Source organism: Poecilia reticulata, chromosome 2 (genome assembly GCF_904066995.2).
Source record: "Poecilia reticulata chromosome 2, P_reticulata-male-v2, whole genome shotgun sequence".
NCBI lineage: Eukaryota > Metazoa > Chordata > Actinopteri > Cyprinodontiformes > Poeciliidae > Poecilia > Poecilia reticulata.
This window is the reverse complement of record NC_088831.1, coordinates 16,833,294-16,860,023: the sequence shown is the minus strand read 5'-3', so window position 1 is coordinate 16,860,023 and position 26,730 is coordinate 16,833,294. Positions and strand designations below refer to the sequence as shown.

The 26,730-nt window shown below is 41.0% G+C and overlaps 1 protein-coding gene across 6 annotated transcripts in view; it reads right to left on the bottom strand.

Moving 5' to 3' along the window:
- Positions 1-708: 708 nt before the first annotated feature.
- dgkg (diacylglycerol kinase, gamma) overlaps positions 709-26,730 on the bottom strand; it is a 114,853-nt gene continuing 88,831 nt past the window's right edge. For all 6 annotated transcript variants that reach the window (XM_081598794.1, XM_081598805.1, XM_081598808.1 and 3 more), the window contains 4 exons: positions 8,460-8,580; positions 6,666-6,726; positions 5,631-5,725; positions 709-1,086 (listed from right to left, as the gene is read on the bottom strand). In XM_081598794.1, the coding sequence (XP_081454920.1) occupies positions 1,029-1,086; positions 5,631-5,725; positions 6,666-6,726; positions 8,460-8,580 (335 nt within the window). In that variant the 3' untranslated portion in view covers positions 709-1,028. The remainder of the gene's footprint in view (positions 1,087-5,630; positions 5,726-6,665; positions 6,727-8,459; positions 8,581-26,730) is intronic.

The following is a 26,730-nucleotide window of genomic DNA, read 5'->3' as shown; positions in this document are numbered from 1 at the left end:
TTGTCCGTGTGAGAGGATAAAAACACCAGCCATGCTTAAAGGTGCTGCTTCTGGAGCAGGAGCTGTTTTCTGGGTGAACAGCCTCCCAGTGTCACTCTCTTTGTGTGGACAGTGACGCTGGTGTTCCAGCAGGCGTGGACCTTTGGACTTCATTGTTGCTTCCATGTTCCTGAACAGCTCACCCACATTTCCTTTAACCTGAGACTTGGACACAGTTAACTGTTCTAAGCTAGCTTTGGGAAGGGACAAAGCGGGCCAGCATTGAGCTTCTGGAGCGGTCCCAAGCCCAACTTTTCAACATTTTAAGGCTACACTCAAAAACCGGGTTGGTGCCAGGGCACCAAGAACTGGTTCTGTCAAGAGGAAAGCTTAAATGTCAAACCAAAATTACACCAGAAAGGTGACAGAAAGTGTGGTCAAGGAGTTATTGACCACACTCTACCTGTTTTGAACCTGCAGGTAGAGCAATTCTGACTCTGTGGATCAGAGAAAACCTGATCCTAAATGTACGTTGCATATTCATTCTGCACTGGAGAAATGAAAGAATGAATGTGACCTGCATGACGAATGCACAGAAACCTGTGATTGTGACTAATGTCAACATTAAGCACTTATGACAGAGTAGAGCTCCGTCTCTATTGAAGCTGCAGGTTTATCTTTAGAGATAACCCGCCTCTGGAAGACCGCGGCACAGATAAAGCAAACATGTTTGATTCTTTAGTCGGTTTAATGAGAGCAGATTACATCACACTGGTGAACAGCCTCGTCCGCTAAACAAGGGCTAGCATGCCACACAACGAACCATGCAGGTACCCATACCTCATTTGATATCAAATGAGGTATCCTCATCTACTCGTCATTTGTTCGGATCAACGTGACTGTGAAAGACCATTAGCACAGAGTGGGTCAGTTTATTTGTTAAGGCAATTGATTGCTACAATGGACAGAAACAGATATGAGTCGTGACATGCACGGGAGAATCATCCAGTCGGCCTTCGCGCGGACGTCTATGTTGCCTGCCCACTGGCCTAACCTGCAGGCTTTTTGTTCGCACCCTCCTTTTTCTGTTCGGACCCATCCTCCACGCTAGAACAAAAAAAAGGAAAGCACAACAAATAAACCCAGGGCAGAAATGGAGATATGTCTGATCAGTTGGATCCACGCACTCTGATTTGTTCACTCTTTGTCTCAGCAGGCATGCAGTGATTTAATTAACTTCTGATAAAATATTATAAACAAATATGTACACTCTGTAATATAGGCATCTAAAACCATTCGCTCAGTAAATGTACAGTTACTGTAAACATGCACTCTTTAACCACTGAGTCCAGCTGGCACCCAGGCTCCTTTTCTGTACATGCTCTTATTATACTGGAACATTTCAGCATCGAAGCCGGGCGCTAAGATGGATGTATCTGACAGATGAACATCATCCCAGATTCCTAAACGAAGCCGAAGTGACGCCTGCGACTGGTTTCCATGGCACCTGGCGTGAGCATGGACTCAGTGGCTGTTAAAGGGAGTCAGGGTGTGACGGCATCGAACGCCCAACCCTACAGTGGAGCTCAGTTTGGACCGTCAGAACATCTCGGTCTCCCTCTGCCCTGCAGCAGCACACTTTTCCACATCATCTAATTCACATCATGTGAATGTCATGGCAGATTAAAGGGTTCATTCATATTTTTTAAGTGATGTTGTGTTCACAATTTCATCAGGAGTAGTTTCCTAAGTAGTTGCAATGAAGAAAGTAAATCCTCATTGCAAACAGAGCAGTGGAAGGCTAATAGCTAGCATACATTTAGCTATGTAAAGTAGCTAGATAAGCTATTTAGCAAAAATAGGGTACCCAGTGCTGTTTGTCCATGTTGAGTCCACAATGGTTTCAATTGAACCTCAAAAATATTAAATATACTCACGACTTCCACATTATTGTTTATTTAACAAAAATGAAGCTAAAACTGTAAAAAAAAGGAAACTTCAGGATTCAGTGATTCTTGAGAATAGGGACAAAACAGGTCCTATGGATAAAGCACAAAATTTGAATAAAATGTACACAAAATATAATTTTTTCAAATATCTGACTAAACTAACCTGGATCATGTGAGCACAACAATGTATATTTTCCAGGTATTTGCTGAATATTTTTTTTATTTTAAACATTATGGTCGGTGGGTGATGCCTGTCAAAGCCCTTGTTCAGGAGAAAAACTCAATACATTATAATAGTTTAAAATAATTAAAGAAATGCTAAAATTATATATTATGACAATTAAGTATAAGTATTCATTTAAATAATTATAAAGGTATAAATAAATTGAATTAAAACGCATTATTATATTTTTCAACTCCATTGAAATGTGTCCCTAGTTTTTGTCAACACCGTCAGAAATGAAAAGAATGTAAAAAAAAAATCAGGCATTATTGGGGGGCACCAGAACTTCTGAGGACCCCATGACCACTTCCTTTCTCTTCCTTTGCTAGGAGGGCTAGTTAGCTCTGGTTAGCTTAAGTTATTCTTTAGTTTTTTCTTCTTTTTATTCCTAAGTTGTTTGTCACAACCATGATGTGTCAGCACCATAACTGACAATTTACAAAACTTTGATGAAATTTTGTGAAATAAAAGCTTAATTTTGGTATATTGTAAAGATTTCATGGACCTGATGAGCTACAATATGGCCTCCTTCAGAATAACATCATATAAATTAAGGTAGTTTGGCTTTTTGTCAACTCCGTCAGATGTTAACTCCATCAGTTTTTCTGACTCTTTCAGTGAAATTGTTGTCAAATCTCACTTAAATGTGCAATTAATTAATTTTAATGTATTTTATATAAATTGCATTACTTCACATGCATGAAGTTTTTCATTTTACTCACTAGTTTGTCACCACCTTCAGTTCTGTGTCAACTCCATCATGCAGTGTCAACTTCGTCAGATGGACTTTTGTTTTAAATAATATTTATTTTGTTTCTTGAAAAACATTGGTCTGTAAAATGAGTAAAAATATCTCTAATAGGGTCATTAAAAATTATTTTTTATTTATTTTTGTCAGATGGTGATGACAACATTCTAGGTCAGGTCGATTAAAAATGTAATTTTAAAAAAATGTTGCAACTGGGAGCCTGCACCTCAGCATCTTTACATTTCCAAAACATTATTTGTCATATTTGCATACACAAGGTTGAGAAATAACAAAAAAAAAATTATGAGAAAATTAAAACCCATTTTGTCCCTATTCTCAAGAATCACTGGATTAAATACCTCGAATTTCCTGACTGACTTGAAATCTCCCAGAATTTCATTGAGGTCTGGACTTCAACTACTAGACCATTGCAACTTTGACTCTATGCAGGCATTATTTTGTGGATTTGCTGTTGTTTTGGAGTCGTTGTTTGGTTGATGAAGCAGTTTCAAACTTCTGCTGTCAGACAGAAGACCTGACCTCTGGCTGTGGAGTTCATGGTCAGTTTTGTGGTTCATTCGGGTGTGACTCTTTCTCTCTGCATCCCTTCGGTGAAAGCCATACTTGTTGAGTCTCTGTATATCTGTCCTGTCACAAACTTTAGCATTCACCATGCAAACTGGTGACAGTGTGATCTAACATGTAGGTCCTTCGCTTTCATTTAGCTGTTTCTCTGTCCATCTGGTGTAAATTTGCTAAGACCTCCACTTCTGGAGAGCTTGGCAGCTGCCTTACTGCTACTTCGCCTCCTCAGTTACTGCTAAGTTTTTAGTTTTTTATGCACATCGTTACCATTTTAGCTTCATCTTTATTTAATAAATAGCCACAGTGTGGAACCTGGTGTGTGTTTTTCCAGACTCGAGGTTAGATTTGAATCATTTTAGAACCTGGCAAAAAATGCGTTTTGGTATGGTAAACTTTTAGAGTTTAGCTCGAGTGAACTTTCTTTGCATCATGATTATATCATGTGATCTGATTAGACGGACTGGAAAAGTGCTTTTGGAGAGCGACTGCAGCAGTGGAACGGTGATCTGAGCCAAAATTTGCCACATTTCAACAATATATTAAAAGACATTCATGTGTACATTTACAGTATATGTGGGCTAGGCCTACTTTCCAGAAATATACATATTCTATCTGCACATACTCTTCTAATATACTTTGTCGGGACAGTATACATTTGCTATAAACACCAAACCAAGCTTTAATATTACTACGTTTTTCATTTCAAGCATTTTTCTTTTTTCTGGCATTAACTCCTGATGGACCTTGGTGAAGGTTTTGGCAGCACTCCCTCAAAGTTTGACTCAACTACTAAGGGTCGAGTCTCAATAGCTGCATTTCCATTGACCGCATAATTTGGCATTTCAAAAATAAACTCGCTTAATAGAAACACGCCAACTTTGAAAAAAAAAAACAAAACTCTTGTTTTTGGATAAATAGTTTTACCGTTAGGATGAATGAGGTGTTTTTTTTTCTTTGGCCGTCTTGAAATTAGTGTATTTTGCAAAACTGCAAGCAACAGGATGTTGCGGTTCATGAAAACCACAAAGAAGAAGATGGCAGGAAGTAGTTGAAGGATGATGGCGTGGCGTGTTTTTTTAACAACTTATCACGTGAACAAACTTATTCACATGTAATCTTAATTGCGTTTCTTATTTAATGGAAAGAACTCAACTGCCATTTTGTTTTCTCCATCATTAACCTAATAGTGACAAAAAATTTTTTCACATTTGCAATGGAAACGCAGCTAGTGACGGAGACCCTCCCTGCAATAGACACACAAGTTTGTTTGACCTGTCGATGTTGAACTAGAACAATAAAAGTCAGAAGTGGCCCGCGCTTCAGCTGCCCTCAGGGCTTTTGACGTCACTGGAAATGTGTGTTGTCTTGAAATCAGGAATTTAGTGTTACAGCACATGCATCACTTTTCTAACGGAAAGCAAGACTGAACCACATTGTCTCTATGATCTAATTTCAGTTCAGACTGATATCGCAGCAGTAGTGGAAGTTTTCCGTGCCGGGAGCCTCCGCTGGGTCGTCCACACAGCCAGGGAAAGTGCTCTAAGGGGTTTTTCTTTTTGTAGGACAGCGATACTACAGATACTAAATCCCTGCATGCTTCCGTCGTTTTCGGGCCACTGTTACACCACGACGCCATCAATCTGCAAGCGCAGTCAGTGAATAATGAATGAGGCTTTTCCTTTGCTGTGGCGTGATGAGAGTCTGTGGGGAGACCTGGAGACGAGCGCTCTTACAAGCAGCCGTTGTTTCATTATTCATACGGGTTCTTCAACCAGGACCAGGATCTCACTCTGTTCACCTGGATGCTCCCCCTTCCCAGTCGTAGTGTTTTGGATGGACATGTGACCTGCCTCTGTGACCGTCTGGACCGAGCAGCAGAACTCAGCTGGCCGGGTCGTACTGATGTGCGACTTGGGTTTTCAAGTGGCTGAGGGAAAGGATGTTTGTGGACTCCAGGGTGACGGAGTTCTGCCCGTTCTGTCCGTTGTCACCTCTGTACGTTCCGAGAATAAAATGTCTATAGGCCGCGCAACTTCAGGAGCAAAAATGAATTTCAACTTGGCAGCAACTCGGCTGTTGTTTGGCAGCAGGAAGTTGCAACGTTTAAGTGTGTGTGTGTTTCTGAGCCGGGGTGTTTGAGCCCTACTCGCGGCTGAAGTTGCGTTTCTTGAAGGTGAAGAAGGTGGTCTTCTGAGGAGGGCCCATCAACATGGGGACCTGGTTTTTGTGCGTGATGATGACCTGAGAGAGAAAAGAAAGAAAGAAAAAAGATGGAATCTGCTTTATAAATGTAGCTTGAACTATGCTTGACAAGCTTGCTAGACTGACAGTCATCTTTTATTAGAATTTTACAGCAGCCCCCACCCACCCCAAAAAACGATGAGAGAGGCTTTGCTGCACAGTGACAATTAACTGACTTCCCCTTGTGAGACGAATAATGTGCTGTGAGATTTGAAGGAATGACATTGTTGGAGGTCAAAGCCTGGCACGGGCAGAATGAAAGAGCCAAGCTTAGCTTACCATGTTAACTGTCTCCGCTAGCTTGCTATATTAGCTTGCTATGTTAACTGAAAGGTCTGACCTCTACGGCCCCATTCTTCATTCATACTCCTTCAACCTGATGCCTTTTGTCCATTACATCCCCAAAATTCCAATGCATTTTATTTGAGGTTTTATGTGAGAGACTGGCACAATGTAGCGCACAACTGTGAAGTGGAAGGAAATTCAGATCGTTGACCTCTAAATGTCTGGAAGACAATGCAGTGAGAGTCTGATCTGCAGCGACATGGTAACTTGTCAAAGTTAAAGAAAGAGAAATGCTGGTGGACGGCCTGATGGGGGCTGGCACTCAGGTTCAGACTATCGTTGTTCAATCAGGACAATGACAGAATCAGAGCTGCAAGAAAATGTTTAGTCAAAGTCTTTACCTGAATCCAACTAATAATGTGTTTACATTGCTAATGTGTTCCTAACATGTTTGACTGCTTAATACGGATGCGTTTTGATGCCTCTCTGTATTCTCTTTGATATTTTTGATGTGGTAAAACAGATAGCTGAGAGAAGCCCTTTGAACCATTTGACTAAATACTGGTAAATAGTGATAAGGGGCTACCTGCGGTGGTCAGGGCGGTTGGAATTTATGAATGAAAGGGTTTTGGAGGAAACAAATGGATCCTCTCACCGTGCAGGGAGGCTGCATCCAGGGCTCCCCATCGATCTGCATGGGCAGCCGCCGAGAAGTCCTGAAACAGACAGCAGAGGGATGGCAGGTGAGGAGTTGGTGTGGGGAGCAGAGATTGGCAAAGGTGAGCGAAGGTCGTGAAGGTCAGATATCACACATGTCTGAGGCCAGAGGGACGACTGTTAACTCTGTCCCAGTGTCAGGGTCAGACACTGCTCTCTTTGTTCCCACGGGAGCAGATCCCAGACAGGCCCCCACACTTTAAACTCCTCAAACCCACTGTTCACACACACACACACACACACACACACACACACACACACACGCACGCACACACACACACGCACACACACACACAGCCAAAGTTGCTTTAAGACTTTTGTGCATGCCTCAGTGACTGAAGAAACACGCTGTGGGAGAACGGCTGGGATGAATACGCTTTTAATTCTGGTCTAGGAAACTGAACAAGAGTCCAGGTCCCTCAGATTCAGATCCACTATAACACAGACCGCTGTCCTAACCAATGTCCTCACCAATGTCCTCACCAATGTCCTCTCTTTGTTACATTAGCTGACACACAGTGGATACGCATCTGAAGTAGGTCAGTGTTGCTTCCTCCACTCTGAACTCCTTATCAGAAACTTTACGTATGAATATTATGAAACAATGAGAATTGCTTTCAGTCAACTTTTAATTGTTTGTTAAAGTTTTGTTAATTGTTAGTTTGTTGTTAAAGACAGAGAAAACCTGTCCATCAACCTGCTGTCTCTGCATGAAACGCCATCATGCTGCAGCATGTACAGTAACTTTTATAAAAAAAATTGTTTTTTACATATTTGTTAAAACCGTCAGCGTGTTGTGACAGTATAATATGAGACAGATAATCTGTGACAAGATCAAGTTCCTCTGCCTCCTCTCAGTGCTGCTATCGCACCGCTCCTGATCACAAGTAACCAATCAGAGACAAACCCTCCAATTATCCACTGTCATCAGTGGCCATGCTAACTACACTTAGCATCCACGACAGACTACTAATTAGGAGAAGCTGTTGCTGCTGGCTAGTCTGAAGGACTGCACTCTAACAAGTGCAATATTTTGGTTTAGTGATGAAAACTTAATTTTTTTGCGTTGAATTACTTTAAAAGTTACAAATTTTTTTTAACTTAAAGCAACTTCTTATTTTGACTTTACTTGAAACGAGTTCAATACAGACCATAATTGACTTGTCGTTCACCAGAACCCACACAAATAACAACAACGCCTTTTACCGAGAACTCCCGGCAGGAAGAATAACCTCTGCTGATGGAAACAGCATCTGTTGTCTGCTAGAAACACACGGTCCCTCCTCTCCTCATTAATTATCCATGACTACTTCAATACAGGTCATTGATAGCCAGTGATTACCATGCACTCCGCTGGTTGCCATTGGTACTATAGCTAATGGGTAACCAGCAGTTTCCATTCTATTTGCAGACGTCAGAACTAAAAACTGAACACAGATTCTTCCTCAGCCTGTCTGCCCAAAGTCCCCACTGCTTGCTTTGTAAAGCAGTCAGCTACGATATATAATTCATCAGCTAGAAGGATGTTACTGTTTAGACATGAACACACACAAACCCTCAAAAGGAATGCATGGTGTTTTTTTACTCTGCGTGTACAGGGGAGGTATGTATTTTATGTTCTGTGTGGTTGAACTGGAACACAAAGAATAGGTAGTGACAGAGACGGGCTGAAGCCGAGCGCTGGAAGGAGCACGGCTTTCAGTTTGGGGGCAGGACGGCGGCGGCATCTGACCTGATGGTGACGTTGGCGCACTGAGCCAGTCTGCGTCCCGCGCTCTTCAGCCCAGTGTAGATCTGCCCCATTTCTATTGCCCCCTCCAGGCCCACCACCTCCAAGAGCTGATCGCTGAAGTCTGGAAGGCAGCAGAGAAACACAAAGAGAGAGAAATTTACCAAAGAAAAGTGAGATCTGAGTACGGTCCAGTTAAGACAATACTGACATAAAACACTGATAACATCTCCAAGCATCGACGTGACAATCTTAATACTCTATGTGTTTTCTTGTCAAAGTTCATTTGTTCAGTCAGTGCAATTAGGAGAAGAACAGCAAGAAAGTGAAACTGACCAAAACAACAAGCTGAGTTGGTCAAACGTGTAAAAACAAACTGCAGAAAACCGTCTTTCAAATAGTCCAGAAAGTAAACTTAGGAATTCTAAATATAATGCGAAATAAATAATAAAGCATGATGTTGCTCAGAGCCCAAAGCGTAGAACTACACTGAATAGAACTGCCCTTATGGATCGAGATGATGATCCTTATGATCTAGAATTTATTCTTCAATATCGGGACTGACACAGATATTAATATTGGATCTCCAAGCATCTTCTTTGTTGTTGAACGCCAAATTATTTACACACACCTCCACCACACACACTATTCTCCCATGACAGAAATAGTGTCTGGCATAATGTTTTTTTTCAGGAGAGTTTCTTCAGATGCCAGGACTCTGACCTGTGTTGGAACGATCAGCTCCTACGCTGATCAGACATAAAACCCTCAGCATCACAAGTCCCTCATCAATCCAATCTCACTTTAACATGTATTATTCTTGTTTCGGTTCAATTCAGTTAAACTTCATTGCCCTGAAGACTATTTTCTGCACAGTCAGCAGTTACACACATGAAAAAAACATACAACAACCGAATCAACAACAACAACAACAACAATCTTTCAGTGCAGAACAGTGAGGTTAGAGTTGATCAATCTGACGGCAGCGGCAAGGGCAGATTTCCATCGCCATCATTGTGGATCTCCGTCCTGATCCCAGCCTGGGCGATGACTAAAACACCTTCATGACTCTGAAAAGCTAATCCTTAAGTTACTTTCTAGGCCACTAATCCCGTTTTGCAGTACAGGCTTTGATGTGTTCCGATGACAGTACACAGTCAATCTGTTGTGTTCACAATCCCCTCAGGACAGTCCACGCGGTTCAGCAACATTTCACCTGTAAAGCCTTCAGGCACGGGAGAATAGCGCTGCCTCTTCCTTCCTTTTTCTCCGTGTGTGTGCAGAACGCCTGACATGCCACAACAGGCTGGATCTGACTTTCTCCTGCTGAAAGGAGCCCACAGCGGGACGGCAGTCTGGCACTCAAACTTTAATGTGTGTAAAACAATCCCGCTTTGTGTTTCTGTTCAGCGTGTTTACAGACACAAGGATTATGCTCTTCTGCAGTTCATCTTACCTCACAAGTGGTCTCTGAGCGTCTCCACTTTGAGCGGACCCAGAAACCCCTTCAGATTCTTTGAGGGATGAATTTCAGGCCGAAAATCAGAGAGCTGTTTTGTCCTCTTGGCCAGCGTGATAATTTGTGAGGTGTGACAGCAGAAAGTGTTGGCGGCAACTCGGCCACACTAAGTGTCGTGGTAAACGGATCACATGGCAACAGAAACCAAGATGCCTTGGTTTCCTCTACTTCTCCATTTTCTTCTTCCTGCCATCACTTAAGTTTGTTCTGATGAAAGAATGATGTGGTTTGGCACCAAACTTAACGCCAGACTCTGAACCCAAATGCCCTTCACAGAAAGAATGCTCCGTCTAAGACAACAACACGGCCTTAGAGTAAGACGAACAAGAAGGAAGATTAAAAAGTTTTCTTTACAAGTAAAAGAAAGTTGTCTACACTCGTGCTGAAGCATCTTTATTCTGATACCTCTTAGTAAAATCAATTGGAAATCAATTAATCAATAGAAGTCAACTAATCCAGCTGTTCTATGAAGGTTGAAGGGGCAGTAAAGTGTGTTTTCCAGCCACCTAGAATCAGTTTGTAGCACAATCAAGTAACTATGTACCTCCCGTTGTAGAAATTCTAGATGTACATCAAACATGACTAATAATAAACTTGGCTTTGTAGTTTCCTACCTTTGGCCTCTATCTCTTTAAAAAACCCTGTTCTATCTGAAGCTCCGCCTTCAGGATGTCATCACAGAACTTAACATCGTTTTTACCAGCGTTGTATGGAGAAGTAGCTCCTATAATGAGCTCAGCAGATGCGCAGTTCCACCAGGTGTTTGCTAATTGCTACTGGCTAGTCTGAAGGAGCTCAGTGGGAGGCAAGAGACTCAAAAGCTTGAAAACTGCAGAGCCGAGAGGAGTTTTGTCCTCGAAGGCGTCGATTGGTTTCTACCAAGCATTTTGCACAGATGAATGGTTGCCAGGAGAGATTAAAGGATTTGTGAAACATGCATGAAAGAATCAAAGCAACACTCTGGATATGCTTTTGATGAGGAAATAGTATTAACATGATTTAAAGCTAAAAAAAAGAGTTGATTTTACGTATCACTGCCCCTTTAAAAACCAGAGTTTAGCTCTGAAACAACATCCCAAGCTCTGAACATGACATAGTTGTCTGTTCAATCCATCGTCTGAAGAGAGAGGATGGAGCAACTGCAAACCTACTGAGTCATTACTGTCCTCCTAAATATACAAAGGATTATTCGGAAAAGCAGCAGAGAGACCCGTGGTATCTGTATCAGAAGTGCAGAGCTATAAAGAAAAGCTGATCACAGTTTATGGTAAAACAGATGGAGCTGACTGGAGGACAGCCCTGGAAGGAAACCTGTTAAAAGTTTGGATAATCCATCCAGACGATGCAGTTCATGCTAAGTGGACAAAGTGGAAGATAAACAGAAAATTGGATTTCTTGGTCTTGAAAGCGAGACAGTTTGCCCTAAAATCTACATCAATGCTGCCATGATAAAAGTAGAAAGAGGTTTGCTCAGGGGTTTACTAACCCCTCCCATAGTAAACCAGAACATGGTGCTGGGAAGTCTCTGTGATCACCTTGGCCTCCAGTTCAGAGCACACCACATTACGCTCCTTCAAAAAAAACATCATCTGCATGCTGACTGCTGGAAGTACCATAAATATATTTTCAATGTGTGATGCCATTGATCCCTTAATGAGTAGCTCTGGGCATATACTCTATGACTGACCTTTAGACCTAATCATGTTAGCATGACTTCTTTAAAAGCAGCATTTTTCTTTTATAAGTTCATGACTAGAGTTCCTCCCATCCTGGTTTTAGAACGAGTCTTCTCCGAGTATTGCTCACAGCTAACAGAAGAATTACTGATTTGTTTTTTGATCTAAGGTTGTTCTCTGAATAAAGGCTCTTTGTTTCAAGGCAGAGGTGGAATGAGGAGCATGGAATCATCATCCAGGAGTCTCTCAGCCCCCCCCCGAGGGTCTCGGCACCACATGCTACCCTGACAAGCTGCAGCTAGCCCTGCAGCTTGTTGGGACTGGAACCGCTGGCTCCGTGCGTCTCTGTTACAGTGTGAACAATGGTAATCGTTTTCCAACCATGCCAGAGCTCGCTCGGCCCTGCTGGCTTTGTTTCAGTCCACAAACAGGAAGCAGTTGTAAGCTTTTCTCTGGAAAGGAAATTGTTTCTTAAAAAGGCTCCGCCCCCTCAGACTTAGGACCAGTCTGAGTCATGCTATGAAAAGAATTTCACTGGGACGGCAATGTAAACGAGAGAAAACTCTCACGGCTGCTCAGACAAGCATTATATATTTAAACTGATTCACTGTTAAAAGGTTATGAAACATAAATAACTGCAAAAACATTATTTAACTTCATTAGCACATTGTTTGCATCAATGAAACGGTGGCCACAGATTGTACTCAATGAATTAATGAAAATACACCAAACTGAACTAACATGAGTTTGTTAAGTGATAATAATAACCATTTTTGGAGCAGTATTTAATTCTTTAATATTTCAGATAAGAGTTTTACTCGTGGTTTGTGAGATTATGCATGAAAACTGAAACACTGGTGCACTTCTGTCAAAGTTTTAATTTCAATCTGTGTGTTTAAAAATGGACAGTAGGGCTCTGAAACTGTTACAATTTAATTTCAATCTGATTAATCACAGGGTTACTGTAAATTAATTGGTTAAAAAAACTGTGAGTTCTAAATGTTTTTATTATTAAAGCTGTTAGTTGATCAAAACAGGAAGTAACGGTAATGTTTTTGAGGATTTTGCATGCATCGTTGTTCATGAACTGCCTTGTTGCTGAAATGTGCTATACAAATAAACTTGATCGATTGATAATATCAGAAATATGTGGCTTCCTGTTGGTATATGGGGATGTCTGATGGAAACAAACCACAAACAAGCAATTCTTTGAGGTCACTGGACAGAGAAGAAGTCCTACAGAAGACGCATCTATTAGGCTGAATATGATCTACTGTGTTGATGCCTCTGAGTCACCAAGAGAGATTCAGAGCTGAGTTTGTTAGTAGGTGTGAAGCGTGGGAGGGGGAGCGAGCAGCACTGCACTGTAATTAAGGGGCTGCACTGGTAACCTTACTAATCTGGTCCTGGATGGCTAAAGTGCCTCAATTCAATTCAGTTCAATTCAATTGAACCTGATCCCTGAGGGCCGACATAGAGGCAGAGTTAAGTAGAGCAAACAACAGACGAAACGCTGAAGCAACTTCACTGTCTGCGTTTCCATTACAAATGCAAACAAAACTTTGTCAATATTCTGCTAATGTTAACCCCCCCCCCCCAACAAATTTACAACTGTGCAGTTTTCATTAAAATAAGAAGCAACTAAAGTAAGCCTGTTCATGTAATAAGTCATAAAAAACATGAGTGCATGGTCCTAAAACTACTTCCTGTCATCTTCTTCTCTGCGGTTTGTGCCAGTGGCAACATTTAGTTGTTGACCATGTGAGTCGTGTGATGCAAACAAAGTGTTTCCATTGCAGTTTTGAAAAAATAAACTAATTTCGCTACGGATGAAACCCCCCCCCAAAAACACCTTATCCTAGACCTAGTGTATAGGGTCAGAATTGTTCATGGAAAAACTTTTTTTTTCTAAATTGCCATGTTTCAATTGAGCAAATTTACTTTTGGAATGGCAAATTGCACTAATATATGGTTGATAGAAACTCAGTTTATGGCTCATATTTTCAGCCACATTGCAGAGTCTTGTAGTAAAAAGGGCTGGTGCACGGCCAAACAACATAATAAATTACTAAAAAATAAGAACATAGATTTGATATTTTCAACTTGGAAAGAAAATCAAAGCACCCAGAGAAAACCCCAGCATGTGCATAGAGACAGAGATTTAAACATCAAAACCTAGAGAGAGAGAGTTAAGGCTGAACTTCAGCAGCAATAAACTGGTTGTTATTCAGTGTTTAATGTCAGTTGCCGCTTTTGGGAAAACTATCCAGTATATAAGTGAGAGCGACATTCTGAAGCAGTGTTCCCTTTTTTAGATTTTAGACAGAACAGTCATATTTAATACGTTAGAATAATGATCCAGTGAGGCTTTTCTGTCAGACTAAAAGCACTTTTTGAAAATAACCACCTTTATACAAGTATTAAACATACTTTCTATTAGACCCAAATTAAAAATGTTTTCATTTTTCAGGGCTGTAAGCAGAAAACCATCATTGTTACCAAAAATGAACAAATCTAGTCTGTGTGGAAATGAAATATATAAGGTATTTTTACGAAGTGATAAAGTCACTGGAAATTTTTTTTTTTTTTTTTTTTACCATATTTTTATTTATTGATGGATATTTAATGCACAGCATAATTAGCCAGACACATTTTTTTTCAAAAGAATGACATCTTAAAACCTTTAAATGTGACTTCACTTCAACTAACACTATCCAACATCAACTATACAGAAGTAATGAGAGAACAGACCATTAAATATTCTGATTTGTATAAAGATTCTTTCTGCCTCAATGTAAACATGTGCAACAACAGAGCAGCAGTGTAAACAGAACCAATGTTACTAAACACAAAGTGCTGATATTAAGTCGTGGAACTGGAGAAAAACAGGAAATGCTGATCTGAGGAGATGGCAAACAGCTTTCCTGCTCCAAGACGCGGGAATACTTAGAATACTCGAAAGGAACATTTAAACAACTTCCAGGCAAACATATGGCACCGTGGAGAATTTCACTCAAAACGCTACTGGCAATGTTTGCATTCTCCAGTATTGCATAATTCAACCATCCGACCTTAATAAACAGAAGGAATCCCCTGGAATGTGCTGGTAATGTAAATCACGTCAAATATATCTATGATGAACTTCACTCACTCTCATTGTGAAGTGAAGTTCAATAGTGTCACAAGCAGTTTGGTAACTGCTTGTGACACTATTTTCTTTTCCTTTCTTTTTTTTTCTCAATTTTTAAGAAAAAAAATATTTTTAAATATTTTTTATGTTTTCTATATTTAACCAGGGAGATCCAGATGTGTAAGAAGAACCTGGGCAGAACATCTGTAACATCATCCAGTCCCTCCAGGAAGTTTGTGATTGCAACTATTAACGCAAATTCCCTCATCGCTCACAAATTTTAGGTGGACTTGCAATTCTCACCAGTCAGCAAACGTTTCTCGCAAATCTGACCAATCACTTTAACTTTTCCTGCATTTCATTGTTTACTGACCAATCATGGAAACTCAGTTGAATTTTGACTAATCCTCTTAGGCCCCTTCACTGTCCACTTTTAAAGCTCGTCTTAAAACCCATCTATTTTACTTGGCTTTCAACTCCAGCGGGATCTAGTTTTAAATTGTATGTTTGTTTTTAAACTGTAAGCGTTTTTATTTTTTTATTGTTATGTTGTGTTTTAATGTACAGCACTTTGTATCAGCTGTGGTTGTTTTAAAGTGCTTTATAAATAAAGTTGGTATGGTTTGATATCATTCATAACATACAAATAGAGGAAAATCCTGCAGGCTTATGGTGCATGTGTCCATACAGAACACACTGAAACAGCCCTGCAGCATCCATCAGTGTAAACTGACTACACCTCACTGTTTTTACACACCAAGCATGACACACCCACAGGGTTTATGTCATGACTTGGTCGTTCCGGCCGATGAGGGATTTTCAGCCAGCAGTGCCTACAGACAGTCTAGTCTCTCCACTTGTGTCGTTCCATCGTTACAAAGCGTGGAGAGTAATAACATTTCTTTATTCCTTTACATCTCGGGCAGCACGATCTTCATACGAAGCTCTTGCATTTCACCGTTTACGCCACAAAGCTTGCATCTCCCTAGAAAACTTCGCCACTGCATGCTCGCTAACCTGCGCCATGCGAGGGCTGCGTGCTGCTGCGGCACACATCCCCACGTCTCTGCAGAGCTTTATGGGAACCTAATTCTAATAGGATTGGACGTCCATTAAGAAAAATGTGGACGGTTGGAGACTAAAGGATGAGGACGGGCAGTGTGTGTGTGTGTGGGGGGGCTAGGGGCGGAGGGACAGCAGCTGGGGTGAGACAATGGATGAAGTCTGTCCTGTTTTCTGTGGCAGTCTGAGACAGTTTACAGGTCAGAAGACAAACGAGGCAAAATATGAGTGTGACACGCTATTTTTAGGACTGTAAAGCAGAGCTATATATATTTTCTGTTCCTGTTGTACAGTGAAGCATAAATCCCCCCTCCCTCGCACGCCCACCTATACACCTCTACTTCCTCCAAGCGCCATAAATGGGCACGCCATCCTGGCCATGTCCCTGCGTGCGAGGCCGATGGTTCCCACCTCATCAGATCTCTGTGCTTTGGACTCTCAGGCAGCCAGCGCTGTTACTTTCTCACTGAGGTGGAGCTAAGAATAGAACAGAACAGCCTCTTACATAAAGCAGTCATGGTGCATTCTGGGATGGGATGGCACTTTTTTTTTTTCTTTTTGCCAAGCAGTGGGCAGCAAGAATTATTACTGCTGCGCTGGTTTATTTTCTCTGCTGTGCAGGAAGCTGAAATCGCACAAATCTAATCAGGAGCCAAAACTGTTCATGGTTGCCACTGCTACAAATGCAACCCTTCCAAGAAAATCAATACATAAATAAGCAAACTAAATCTAGAAAACCAGATGACATACACATCACCCTGATCAGGAATAGATGGAGCTTTCATTGTGGGCTAATAAAGTAAAACTCGGGTGAAATGAAGGGAGAAACTTGGATCATCTCGTTACCAAATGCAGCATCTTCCCTTACAAAACAAACCTTACTCAATATCAACATAGAAACAAAACGTGGAGCCCACGACACACGATGAAGCTATGTGGAATGCTGGACGACACACCTCCAGTGGAAATGATGCGAATGGAGAGTCTTGGGTGTTTTCTGTTTCAGATCTTGCCTGTCCAGAACATGACAGTCAGTGGGTCCAAACAATATGTGGATGGCTCAGCAATCCAACCAGTTTAAGGCAGAGAAACAAAAAGTCATTGTGTTTGATCCCATAAATGTGAGGTTAGACATTAGAACTCAAACACTGATGTTTCTAAGAGCTGCAAAGCAAGGATGTCAGTAAGTTCTTTCATTAAATCCACTTAGAACCACCTTACAAGCATTTCTAGAATAAATAATTTCTTATCAGAATGAGACACAAAAAAACTGGTGAGGTTGTATGTTCAGTCTGATGGGTTATTATAATGGTATCTTTATGGGTAGGTAAAGAATGAGTCAGCTTGTCGCCCTTACCAACACCTGAAACATAGATCCAACTCACCAGTCTTTAAATCATAGCACTGATCAAATGTTGGTAATATTCTTTGAAGTCCTGATTGCTTGGGCCTAAGTACACTTTGGCTCTGAACTGTGCAGACCCCTCAGGTCATAAGAGTTCCCTTCACACTATTCCTAGGGAAGGAAGTAAATAAGGGAAAGCATGAGTCATGACAGAAACTGCTGGTTATTTCAAATCAGGACTGAAAACATTACTGCTTACTGCACCTTCCCCATGCAGGCAGAGGACCGCTTTGTCACTTCTGTCATCCTTTAGCTTTTTATTTGCTTTAAATTGACATTTTATGTCACTTCTTTGTATGCGTCTCAGGTGATGGCTTGTTTGAATATTTCATACATCAGGTGTTTATGTTGCCCTTAAAGCACTTTAAATAACTCTGTGTATGAATGTTTCTAAAAAAAAAAAAAAAAGATCTTGCCTTGACTGAGTCACAAAGTAGGTCAGGCTGGATATGATTCAGTCAAGTCATCATCCACAGCGCAGACGGAGCTTCTGCATAATGTAGCAGGACTAAGGTTGTTCTTTGGTTACTGTTGTGACAGAGTAGCAATAATATGTGGAGTCTCTGAGTTGAAAGGAACCTGCTGAAGAAATTTTCTACATGTGAAAACCATCTGTGGCAGCAAGGCTTGGCTGGTGATCACATTGGTAGGAAATGCAGCAGCATTATTTACTAAAGCTAAATAAAAAGGTAGAAACACAAAGGTGTGACGGAGTATTATGCTTTCTGGTTTTTACTTAGCTTTTGAGAAACTGAAAAAAAAAATTGAATTTGCTTTTAATTTTCTTTGGGTTTGGATAGAAATGTTTCTCTATTTTTCTGTAGAAAAATAGAAAACAGAACATAGAAAAAGATTTGTAACTATGCGCTACCTATGTCTCTTCCTTTTATAAGACAGGGATCAGGTTTTTAAAAATGCAGTGCTCGCAACAACCAGACATGTCCTTCATATTGATTACAGGTAAAGAAAAAGGGTCAAAGTGTCAAGTGGAGCCAGTGTTTAGTAAGCACCAACTCCAAGTGTTGATGCAAAATCCTGCAGTTTAACTGAAACACCAGGTTCTGAGGTTGTATACTGTTCTTACTGTTGAGTAAAGGACCCGCTGCGGGTGATGTCTCATTATATGGTTTACATCAGCATATTAACAAAACCTTTCACCTCGCAGAAGATAAAATAAGTATACAGTTCAGAACACTTAAAAAAAATGGAGTACAGGAAATAACTGAGAGCTCACTTCATTGGAATTTTCCATTTTTGGAGGTTTAATCAGACAGTCTCTTTAATCGACTGACCGACCGCCCAACAATCTGACCAACCGCCTGACTCCCTAACCGACCAACCATCTGTCCGAACGACCTGAGTTCACATTTTTAGCACAAAGTCAAGTTTGCTTCTAGTTTGGGTTTGAGCTGCAACTTGTTGTTAGTCCTATATGACAAGTTATTACACTGGATCTCACGGCATAGCGAAGGAAAACACCTTATGATCCCATTCTTATTGGCAGATGATGTAGTTCTGTTGGTGCTTTCATTTCATTCTTTGAACTCCAGCGTGCATTAGAAGCTCCAGCAGCTCCTCCATATCTGACACCTTGGTTCCCAATCGAATAAAGGAGAAACGCTGCATCTTGGTCATGGATTAGTCCCTTCCTCAAGCTAACGACGTTTCTTACTTTCTTGTTTGTGGGTGATGTCAGGGTGAAGTAGAGGAGGCATAAATACATTGTTATGGGGGGAAATCCCTTGATTTAATGGTCTATCAGAATGAAATCCCTCATTGATTCCCATCTAATCAGAAACATAATGGATCATAACCAAAAGCATGAAATTCCAGCTACAAATAACTGAAGTGAGTCATCAGATCAGAGCAGCTGCTACAGCTGAAGAGGCTTGTGGAGCTCATCAATACGTCTCGTCCCAGACTCCCTTTGGACCAAATGGTTTATGAGCAGATACCCTTGAAAAGTACACATTTACATTACATTAAACTTTGCTACTTTATGTTGATATTCTATTGTGTTTTTATAGTGAATCAAGCAAGCAGCAGTGTCTAGAAAAATCTTTCCTTTTAGAATATTGTTAGTTATTCAGCATCAGGAATAAACATGTGGATAGAGGGTCTTTACTTTCTCAGAGAAAGTTCTACCAGTGATTTACAGACCAGCTAGTTTTACAGTGCAAAAGCTTAAATTGAAGTTTGTTGTCTTCTACTTACACAAGAAAAAAAGTATCAAACATGGCATTTCCTGGATTTAAAGCTGCAGCATGTAACCTTTCCTTTTTTTCCATATTTATTAGAACTGTTGCCATCTTGAGACAGGAGTCTCAAGAGTTCACATTTTTAGCACAAAGTCAAGTTTGCTTCTAGTTTGGGTTTGAGCTGCAACTTGTTGTTAGTCCTATATGACAAGTTATTACACTGGATCTCACGGCATAGCTCATAGATCTCATGAGGCAAATACGCTGAAAAAAAATTAAGCTCCTCCACCTCCTCACAGTGCTGCTTTTGCCAGCTGCAAAAATGCACCGCGCCTCTTCAAACAGCCAATCAGAGCCAGGAGGAGGGGCTTAGCGCTGTCAATCAACCTCTTGTACGCTGGAAAAACAACTTAGTGTTGAAAAAAAACCTTTATCTGCTGTTATCGGTGGCCATGCTAACTAGTCTTAGCATTGGTAGCAGGCTATGTTGTGGTGAACCAGCTGTAGCTTAGCAAAGAGCAAAGGGGGAGAGGATGAGACAAGAGTGATTGAGAGGAACAAGATTATCCTCACCCTCTGATTGGTTGTTTCTAACTGAGTGAAGGCTGGGAGAAGGCAGAGGGCCTGATTTTTTTTTTTTGCGATTATGTCTTACTGTCATGACATAATGATAATTTTATTAAATATGCAAAAAAAAAAAAAAAAAATTAATATACATCTCTGGAAAAAATTAAGAGACAACTTAAAATGAACAGTTTCTCAGATTTTTGTTTTTAAAGGTACATGTTGTTGAGTAAAATGAACATTGTTCATTTCTTCTATGAACTACTGACAATATGTCTCTGAAATTCCAAGCAAAAATTTAATATTTGCAGAAAATGAGAAAGAGTCAAAATAACAAAAAAGATGCAGTGCTTCCAGGCCTCAAATAATGCAAAGAGAACAAGTTCATATTCATTTAGAAACAACAATAATGTTTTAACTCAGGAAGAGATCAGACATCAATATTTGGTGGAATAACCATGAGGTTTTCAATGGGGTTCAGTGCAGCGGTCTCTTCATTTTATCCAGAGCTGTATTTTTATATTTATAAGTTACACATCCTCCATTTGAAACTGATCAAAGTCCTGTAAGGTCTCATCTGTAATCCCAGAGATTGCAGAGTGAAGGTACAGTAAGGCAGGATCAAATCACCACTCAAACGAGATTCGCTGAATTAGAAAACACTAAGACTAAACTCATCCTTTCGGTGCTCAGCCGAGTGACGAGCTATTATAAATAAACAAGGCCTGTAATTAGAAACCGAAAGCTGAGTCAAGTTCAGAGCTCAATGCTGCTTTCATTGTGCCTCAGCGTGAGGTGTTGGTCTATAATTATGAGCAGATATATTTGTGTATCCTTCCTCCACCCACAGCCGTCCTCCTCCTCCTGCCGCCTGTTATTGTCTCAGGGTGGTCCGAGCCCCAGCAGATGGCCAGAGAGAGCTGCAGCTCACCTTGCCAGCCCTGGCAGAGGGAAAGGTACAGGGGAGCGCACTTGGCGATGTGACAGAGAACACTGTGTTACTATGATCCAGGACTGAAATACACCAAATGCGCCACTTGCTGCGGAGGTGAAATGCCTCAGCCCACATCGGCGGCAGAATTCTTCCACATTGGAGAGAAAGAAATGGTCAAGTTAAAAGAGTCTTTCAGATAAGCCTAAGCTAACGACAGCCAAGTGAACAGCAATGATCAGGCATTCTTACAGGATGTCAACTCAGTAACTGAGTGGCCGTATCACTTTCCCACCATCCACCCAGCAGCTCCACATACAACTATTCCTGGTCACACACACGAGGGTGGGAGGATCAGAGTAATTATAGTTCTGCTGTTTCTGTTGAGTGGGGAGAAAACAATACACAGCTTCTGGATGGAATCCGACTGAAATAGCTTTCCCTTATTGTGCGTCTCGGTGGGAGCGCTGCTAGAAAGAGTGGGCGGGGCTTAGTGGAGCCAAGGGGGGTGGAGGGAGGAGCAAGAGAAGGCAAGGTGAGGGCGGAGAAGACAGAGAAAAGAAATGAGTCACCAAGAGAAGACAGAATGTCCCAGAGACGGCATGTTTCACCAGCAGCACCGAGGCTGTCAGAACCGGACCCCAGAACTCTGATCACTGGGTTGATTACCGATTACTCATGACGCCATGAATTCACTCAAAATGCTTTCCGAACACACGCAGCGAACGCACACTCTGCGACATCTGTAAACTCTGCTGACACATTAGAAGACCAGATCATTGGACGTTTCTGCACAGCAGAAGTCCCTGTGGACTATTGTCACTAATTTGCCTCAAACTGCTTCCAGTCTTCATGCAGCCAACACATACCTACATCATCAGTCGGTGCCAATGTGACAGCACCTGGGCACACTTTTCTGATGAGAAGAGCAGTAAAGAAACATCAGATTTGCAAAAAAATATATATATATATTTTTTTTAATTCTTGAAGAATTTCATCTTTCTGCCGTTCTTCCTAGGAGATTCAGTAGGTTTGAAAAACAGACAGAAAAAGTGAAATGAGAAAACAGCTAACTTCTCACTAACTCCCAAAACTATCACATTTCATATTTCCTATGTATTCACCTACAGTATGTGGTTGAATACACTTCCTGTGTGACTTGTTCTGTTGTTATTTTCTGAAATAGTTTTTTTTTTAGTGACTTCTCCTTATTGTTACAATGACTGCAGTTCTTTTCAGAACAGGCATCAGAGTTGTGTCAGTGCTTAATTGCATTATGACAAATGTGTGAGCATGTCTTGGCATTGAAAAAAAAACAAAGAAATATAATAATACAAAAACAACTTTAAGATGTGTGTAATGTCTGAATCTAGAATGAGCAATTCTATGAACTACTGAACCCTTTTATGCCAGAAAAATGAACATCAGGTTGAAGAGAGGAAGGAAGCTCGCTAAAATAATCCTCTAAGAATGTTAACATTGGGTTCTCTTGCAATAAATAATGGTTTAAATGGAGGAGACAGAGTTGTGTGTGTGTGTGTGTGTGTGTGTGTGTGTGTGTCCCACCATGAAAACATGCAGAGGCGGAGCTGACTGCTGATTACAACATCATCCGTTCTGCCAACATCTACTAACCCTCCACATTAACTTCAAGCCTGTTACTTGATTAATGCCAATATGGTGGCTGGTCTGTTTTCACTTAAGATCTTTTACACGTTAGCTGTATTTCCATTACAAATGGACACAAAACTTTGTCACTATTCTGCTAATATGAAAAATCCTCACAATTTTGGTGTTTCTATCAAATAAACACAACTAAAATCACACGTTGGTAAGTTCATGCTTTAAGTCATTAAAAAACGTGCCGTGTCATCAATCCTCAATGATGATTGAGAATTGGTAGTTTGCACTAGCAGTGACAGCTGGTTGCTGATCATGCAACTTGTGTGATTAAAAAAATAATTCATTGGTTAATGTGAAATTTAATACTTTTGATACCAATAAAAAAACACCCTAAAACTTTTTGTTTAAACTGCCGTGTTTCTACTAATGCATTTTTTTTTTCAAATAGTCATATTTTGCAATTACATGGCCAAAGGAAATTCAGTTCATGTGATGTTGTCTCATGTATTTTATTTTTGTGCAACTCTTCCAGTTCCAGTTTCATCTGCAGCAAAGGAAGCTTGGAAAATGTGACAGAGGGAAATAGAATAGAATAGAATAGAATAGAATAGAATATACTTCATTGATCCTCAAGGGGAAATTGCTTATTTGTTGAAAGACACTCCATCTCAGGTAACAAATACAAAGTTTGTAAAACTTTGATAAATTCAAAATGACTAGATATAACAAATAAATAAATAACAATCACATGTATTAATTGATAAATAACTATAAACGAGCACAGAAAAAAAATTACAATTAGCATAGACTGCATTGTAAAGATGGAAATAAAGATGGGAGCAAACTGATGTGAAACAATGTGAGGCCTCACATCTGTTCACAACAGCAGGTAAACAAGGAAATAAAATGCTATTGCTTTTCAAACAGTACTCGTATCCAAGTTTTTGTTTCTTTGGGTGGATTACAAAGAAGATTTTTTTTAAAATCAATTTTAAGGCTTTAAAAACGTCACCAGTAGAAGGATGAACAGAAAAGGTTCAGCTGTGCTGACTGGTCAGCATCTTCGTTCTTCAGCCGACACACCTCACATGGAGGTTTGCTCACAATGAGGCATTTGTTAGCACCGCACAGTGTGAGCAGATCAGAGGCCGTATGCAAGACATCCTGTTACATGGATGAAGACCCGCTGAGCTCTCGGAGCACGGCCTGATTGCAGCAAATTTTGAAGAGCCTTCTACAGCACGAAGAAAATCATGACACAGCTATGCCCTGAGCACTGGCTAATGAGCCTCCCCCAACAACACCACCTGCCCACGATGCTTTTACCATGTACGGACACAGCCGCATCACAGGCTAGAGTCACGAGGTGAAAAAAATGGAGTGACCCTATTGGTCGTAACTCCAGAGGTGGGAGGAGACGATGAGCAGAACACCAAGAATATCGCCAGAAATTAGATTAAAGGAGAGGAAGCATTTATTTTCCAGGCACATAGTCCCATCTTATACCACAGTCAAATTAAGCCCATTTCAACAGCAAGGCAGTTCTGTGAGCTTTAAACACAAGACAGAAACCAATGATGGAACCATCAATAAGTATTATTTTCCCAAAATCCATTATCAACATTATTAAGCAAATACACATCAAATATGTTAATAAATGTTCCAGTTATTATGAATCAAAGGCAGCTCTAAGCAGCTGGGTTTTTAGCCTTTATTTGAAGGAACTCCGCGTTTCGACCGTTTTGCAGTTTCCTAGAAGTTTGTTCCAGATTAGTTGAGCATGAAACTTAAATTATTTACACCTTCAGTTGTTATGAAGATATTTTCTCTATCAAAAACGTAAGAAAAAAAAAAGTGCATCATAGTTTAATTTTTCTAGCTTAATCCTCGTTGGGGCCTTTATTTGTGGAATTTACCACGTCTCTCCGTTGCATTCACACATTTCCATCATACAAAATGCATGTTAGCTTACTGGACACGGTGTGCGAACGTGTGTCGCTCCAGTCCCTTGCAACCTTCAAAGATTGTAGAAATAGCATAGAAATGTATCATACTTTTAGAAATTCCCTGAGTTGTTGAGTCTCTCACAAACTTCCATGAAACGCTGCAAACACACCCATACAGAAACTCTGCTGTGGTTCAGCTCGTTGCTGCTCCTTTGAAAGCCTCGTGGTGGATGTACATAAATATAATGCTACAGACGCTGAGGCTGGACTTTTCTTTGTCTTCACTGTGGAACAAACCCAAAGCAGAGGCTCTGAGGTCAGAAGTGCCTGGAGCTTCTTTCACTCTTCCTGCGACTCGAGCTGATTGCATTATCTGCAGTAAATGGATATAAAAGCTTTAGTTTATAGTGCCAGAGAAAGCAGCTGCCATAAACTGTTAGCGGTACGATAAACATGGCGGCACGCGGACGCACGCATACGGAGCGCCCGCACACACATGCTTTACTCTGAAAAGACGCCACTACCACGAGAGGCTTTTCAAACCGAGGGAGCAGAAAAGATTCCACCACTGACACAATCACTCACTTGATCCTGTTTGGGGAGAATCAAGACACACTTTTACGCAGGGAAGTAAATATGAATAATGCCGGTTTTCCCCGCTTAGTTCTAGTTTTAGATGACAACCAAGAAACAGCAGAACGTTTTGCTGCAGCTCACGGTTGTAGTTTTCCACAGTTCAGAGCCGTCATGTGCAACTGGTCAGTGTAGTTGCGATTCCACTACAAATGTGCACAAACCTTTGTCGATATTTCACTAATGTCGAAAAAACATAATTTTGCAGCGTTTCCGTTAAATAATTTAAAATCACACGTGAATACGTTTGTTCACGTGAGAAGTCATTAAAAACACGCCGAGCCGTCATTCTCCGACCACTTGACTTCCTCTCGTCTTCGTTGTTGTTTCCGCCTGCAGTAACATTCACCTCTTTATTATATGACTCGTGATGCAAAAAGTATAACACAGAAAATAGAGTTTGGTTAATTATTGAACTGCCAAAACTGATTTAGGCAGATTCAGATTTCTACTTAAGCACTTTAGATCAACGCAAGATTTTCTTGATGAATCTTTGCTGTCAGTTGTTATTTTTTTCAGTTAAAAAGGCAGTCGAACACTTCCAGTCATAGTGAGGCTTATAGCCAGGGCAGGTCTGTGTAAACAGTCCACACTACTGGATATTTAACTAATGGTGCAGTCGGTAGCATTGTTGGCCTGCAGCAAATCGTTTCTGGGTTTGAACCTCAGCTGCATGCAGGTTTCAAGCGTGGGTTATCTCTGGGTACTCCTGCTTCCTCCCACAGTCTAAAAACATGACTGCTGGGTTAACTGGCGTCTCAGTGGACCGTATGCTTGGCTCTTTATCCGTGTGTCTCTGTGTTGCTCTGTACCCTGCGTTCTAACCAATGGCTGCTGGACGTCTAGCTCCCCTCTGATCCTACGAGGACCAGTGAGTGTAGACCAGGGGTGGATGGATGATGGATGGATTAATGGATTTTTAGTGAGGTAATCTCCCAAACCCATTTCTGTAGAGTGGAGAAACTGGTTTCAAAGCATCTTGTTGAACAATCCCTGATGTCCAAGGAATAAATATGACTTTAAAAGTAGAAGATGTTGCTCTAAACTCTCTGTTGTGCTGTTCTGCTTTAAAGCTGCCGACACCACAGTGAGCTCAAGCAAGAGCACAAAACAATCAATAAAAACAGGTTATTTCATGAAGTTCACTCTTCCTCTAACTGTGTTCAGACTGCCTCTACTCTGGGTTCTGCCTTGGCATCCTGCTATCGTCTCCATGGAAACAAGGTTCTGTTCAGTTGGCAGAAATGCAGATGCAGTGACAGATCCTTGGTGCGAGCATGGAGAGGGTTATTCTCCATTGTTGGTGGCCATCAAATGCAGACTCCCACTGAAAGCTGCAATGACGGCCACCGTTTTAGAACCCCACCACGCACGCACGCACGCACGCACGCACGCACGCACGCACGCACGCACACATACACACACACACACACACACCGCCAACGCTGAGTGAAGGATTATGGAAATTCAACTGTCAGGTTGTGGAGCAGAAATCCCAACTAAAAAACCAACAGTGTATCCCCAAGAAGTAGAAATAAATGGAGCGAGGAGCGGGTTAAGTTAGCCTAAACCAACACCAAGACAACC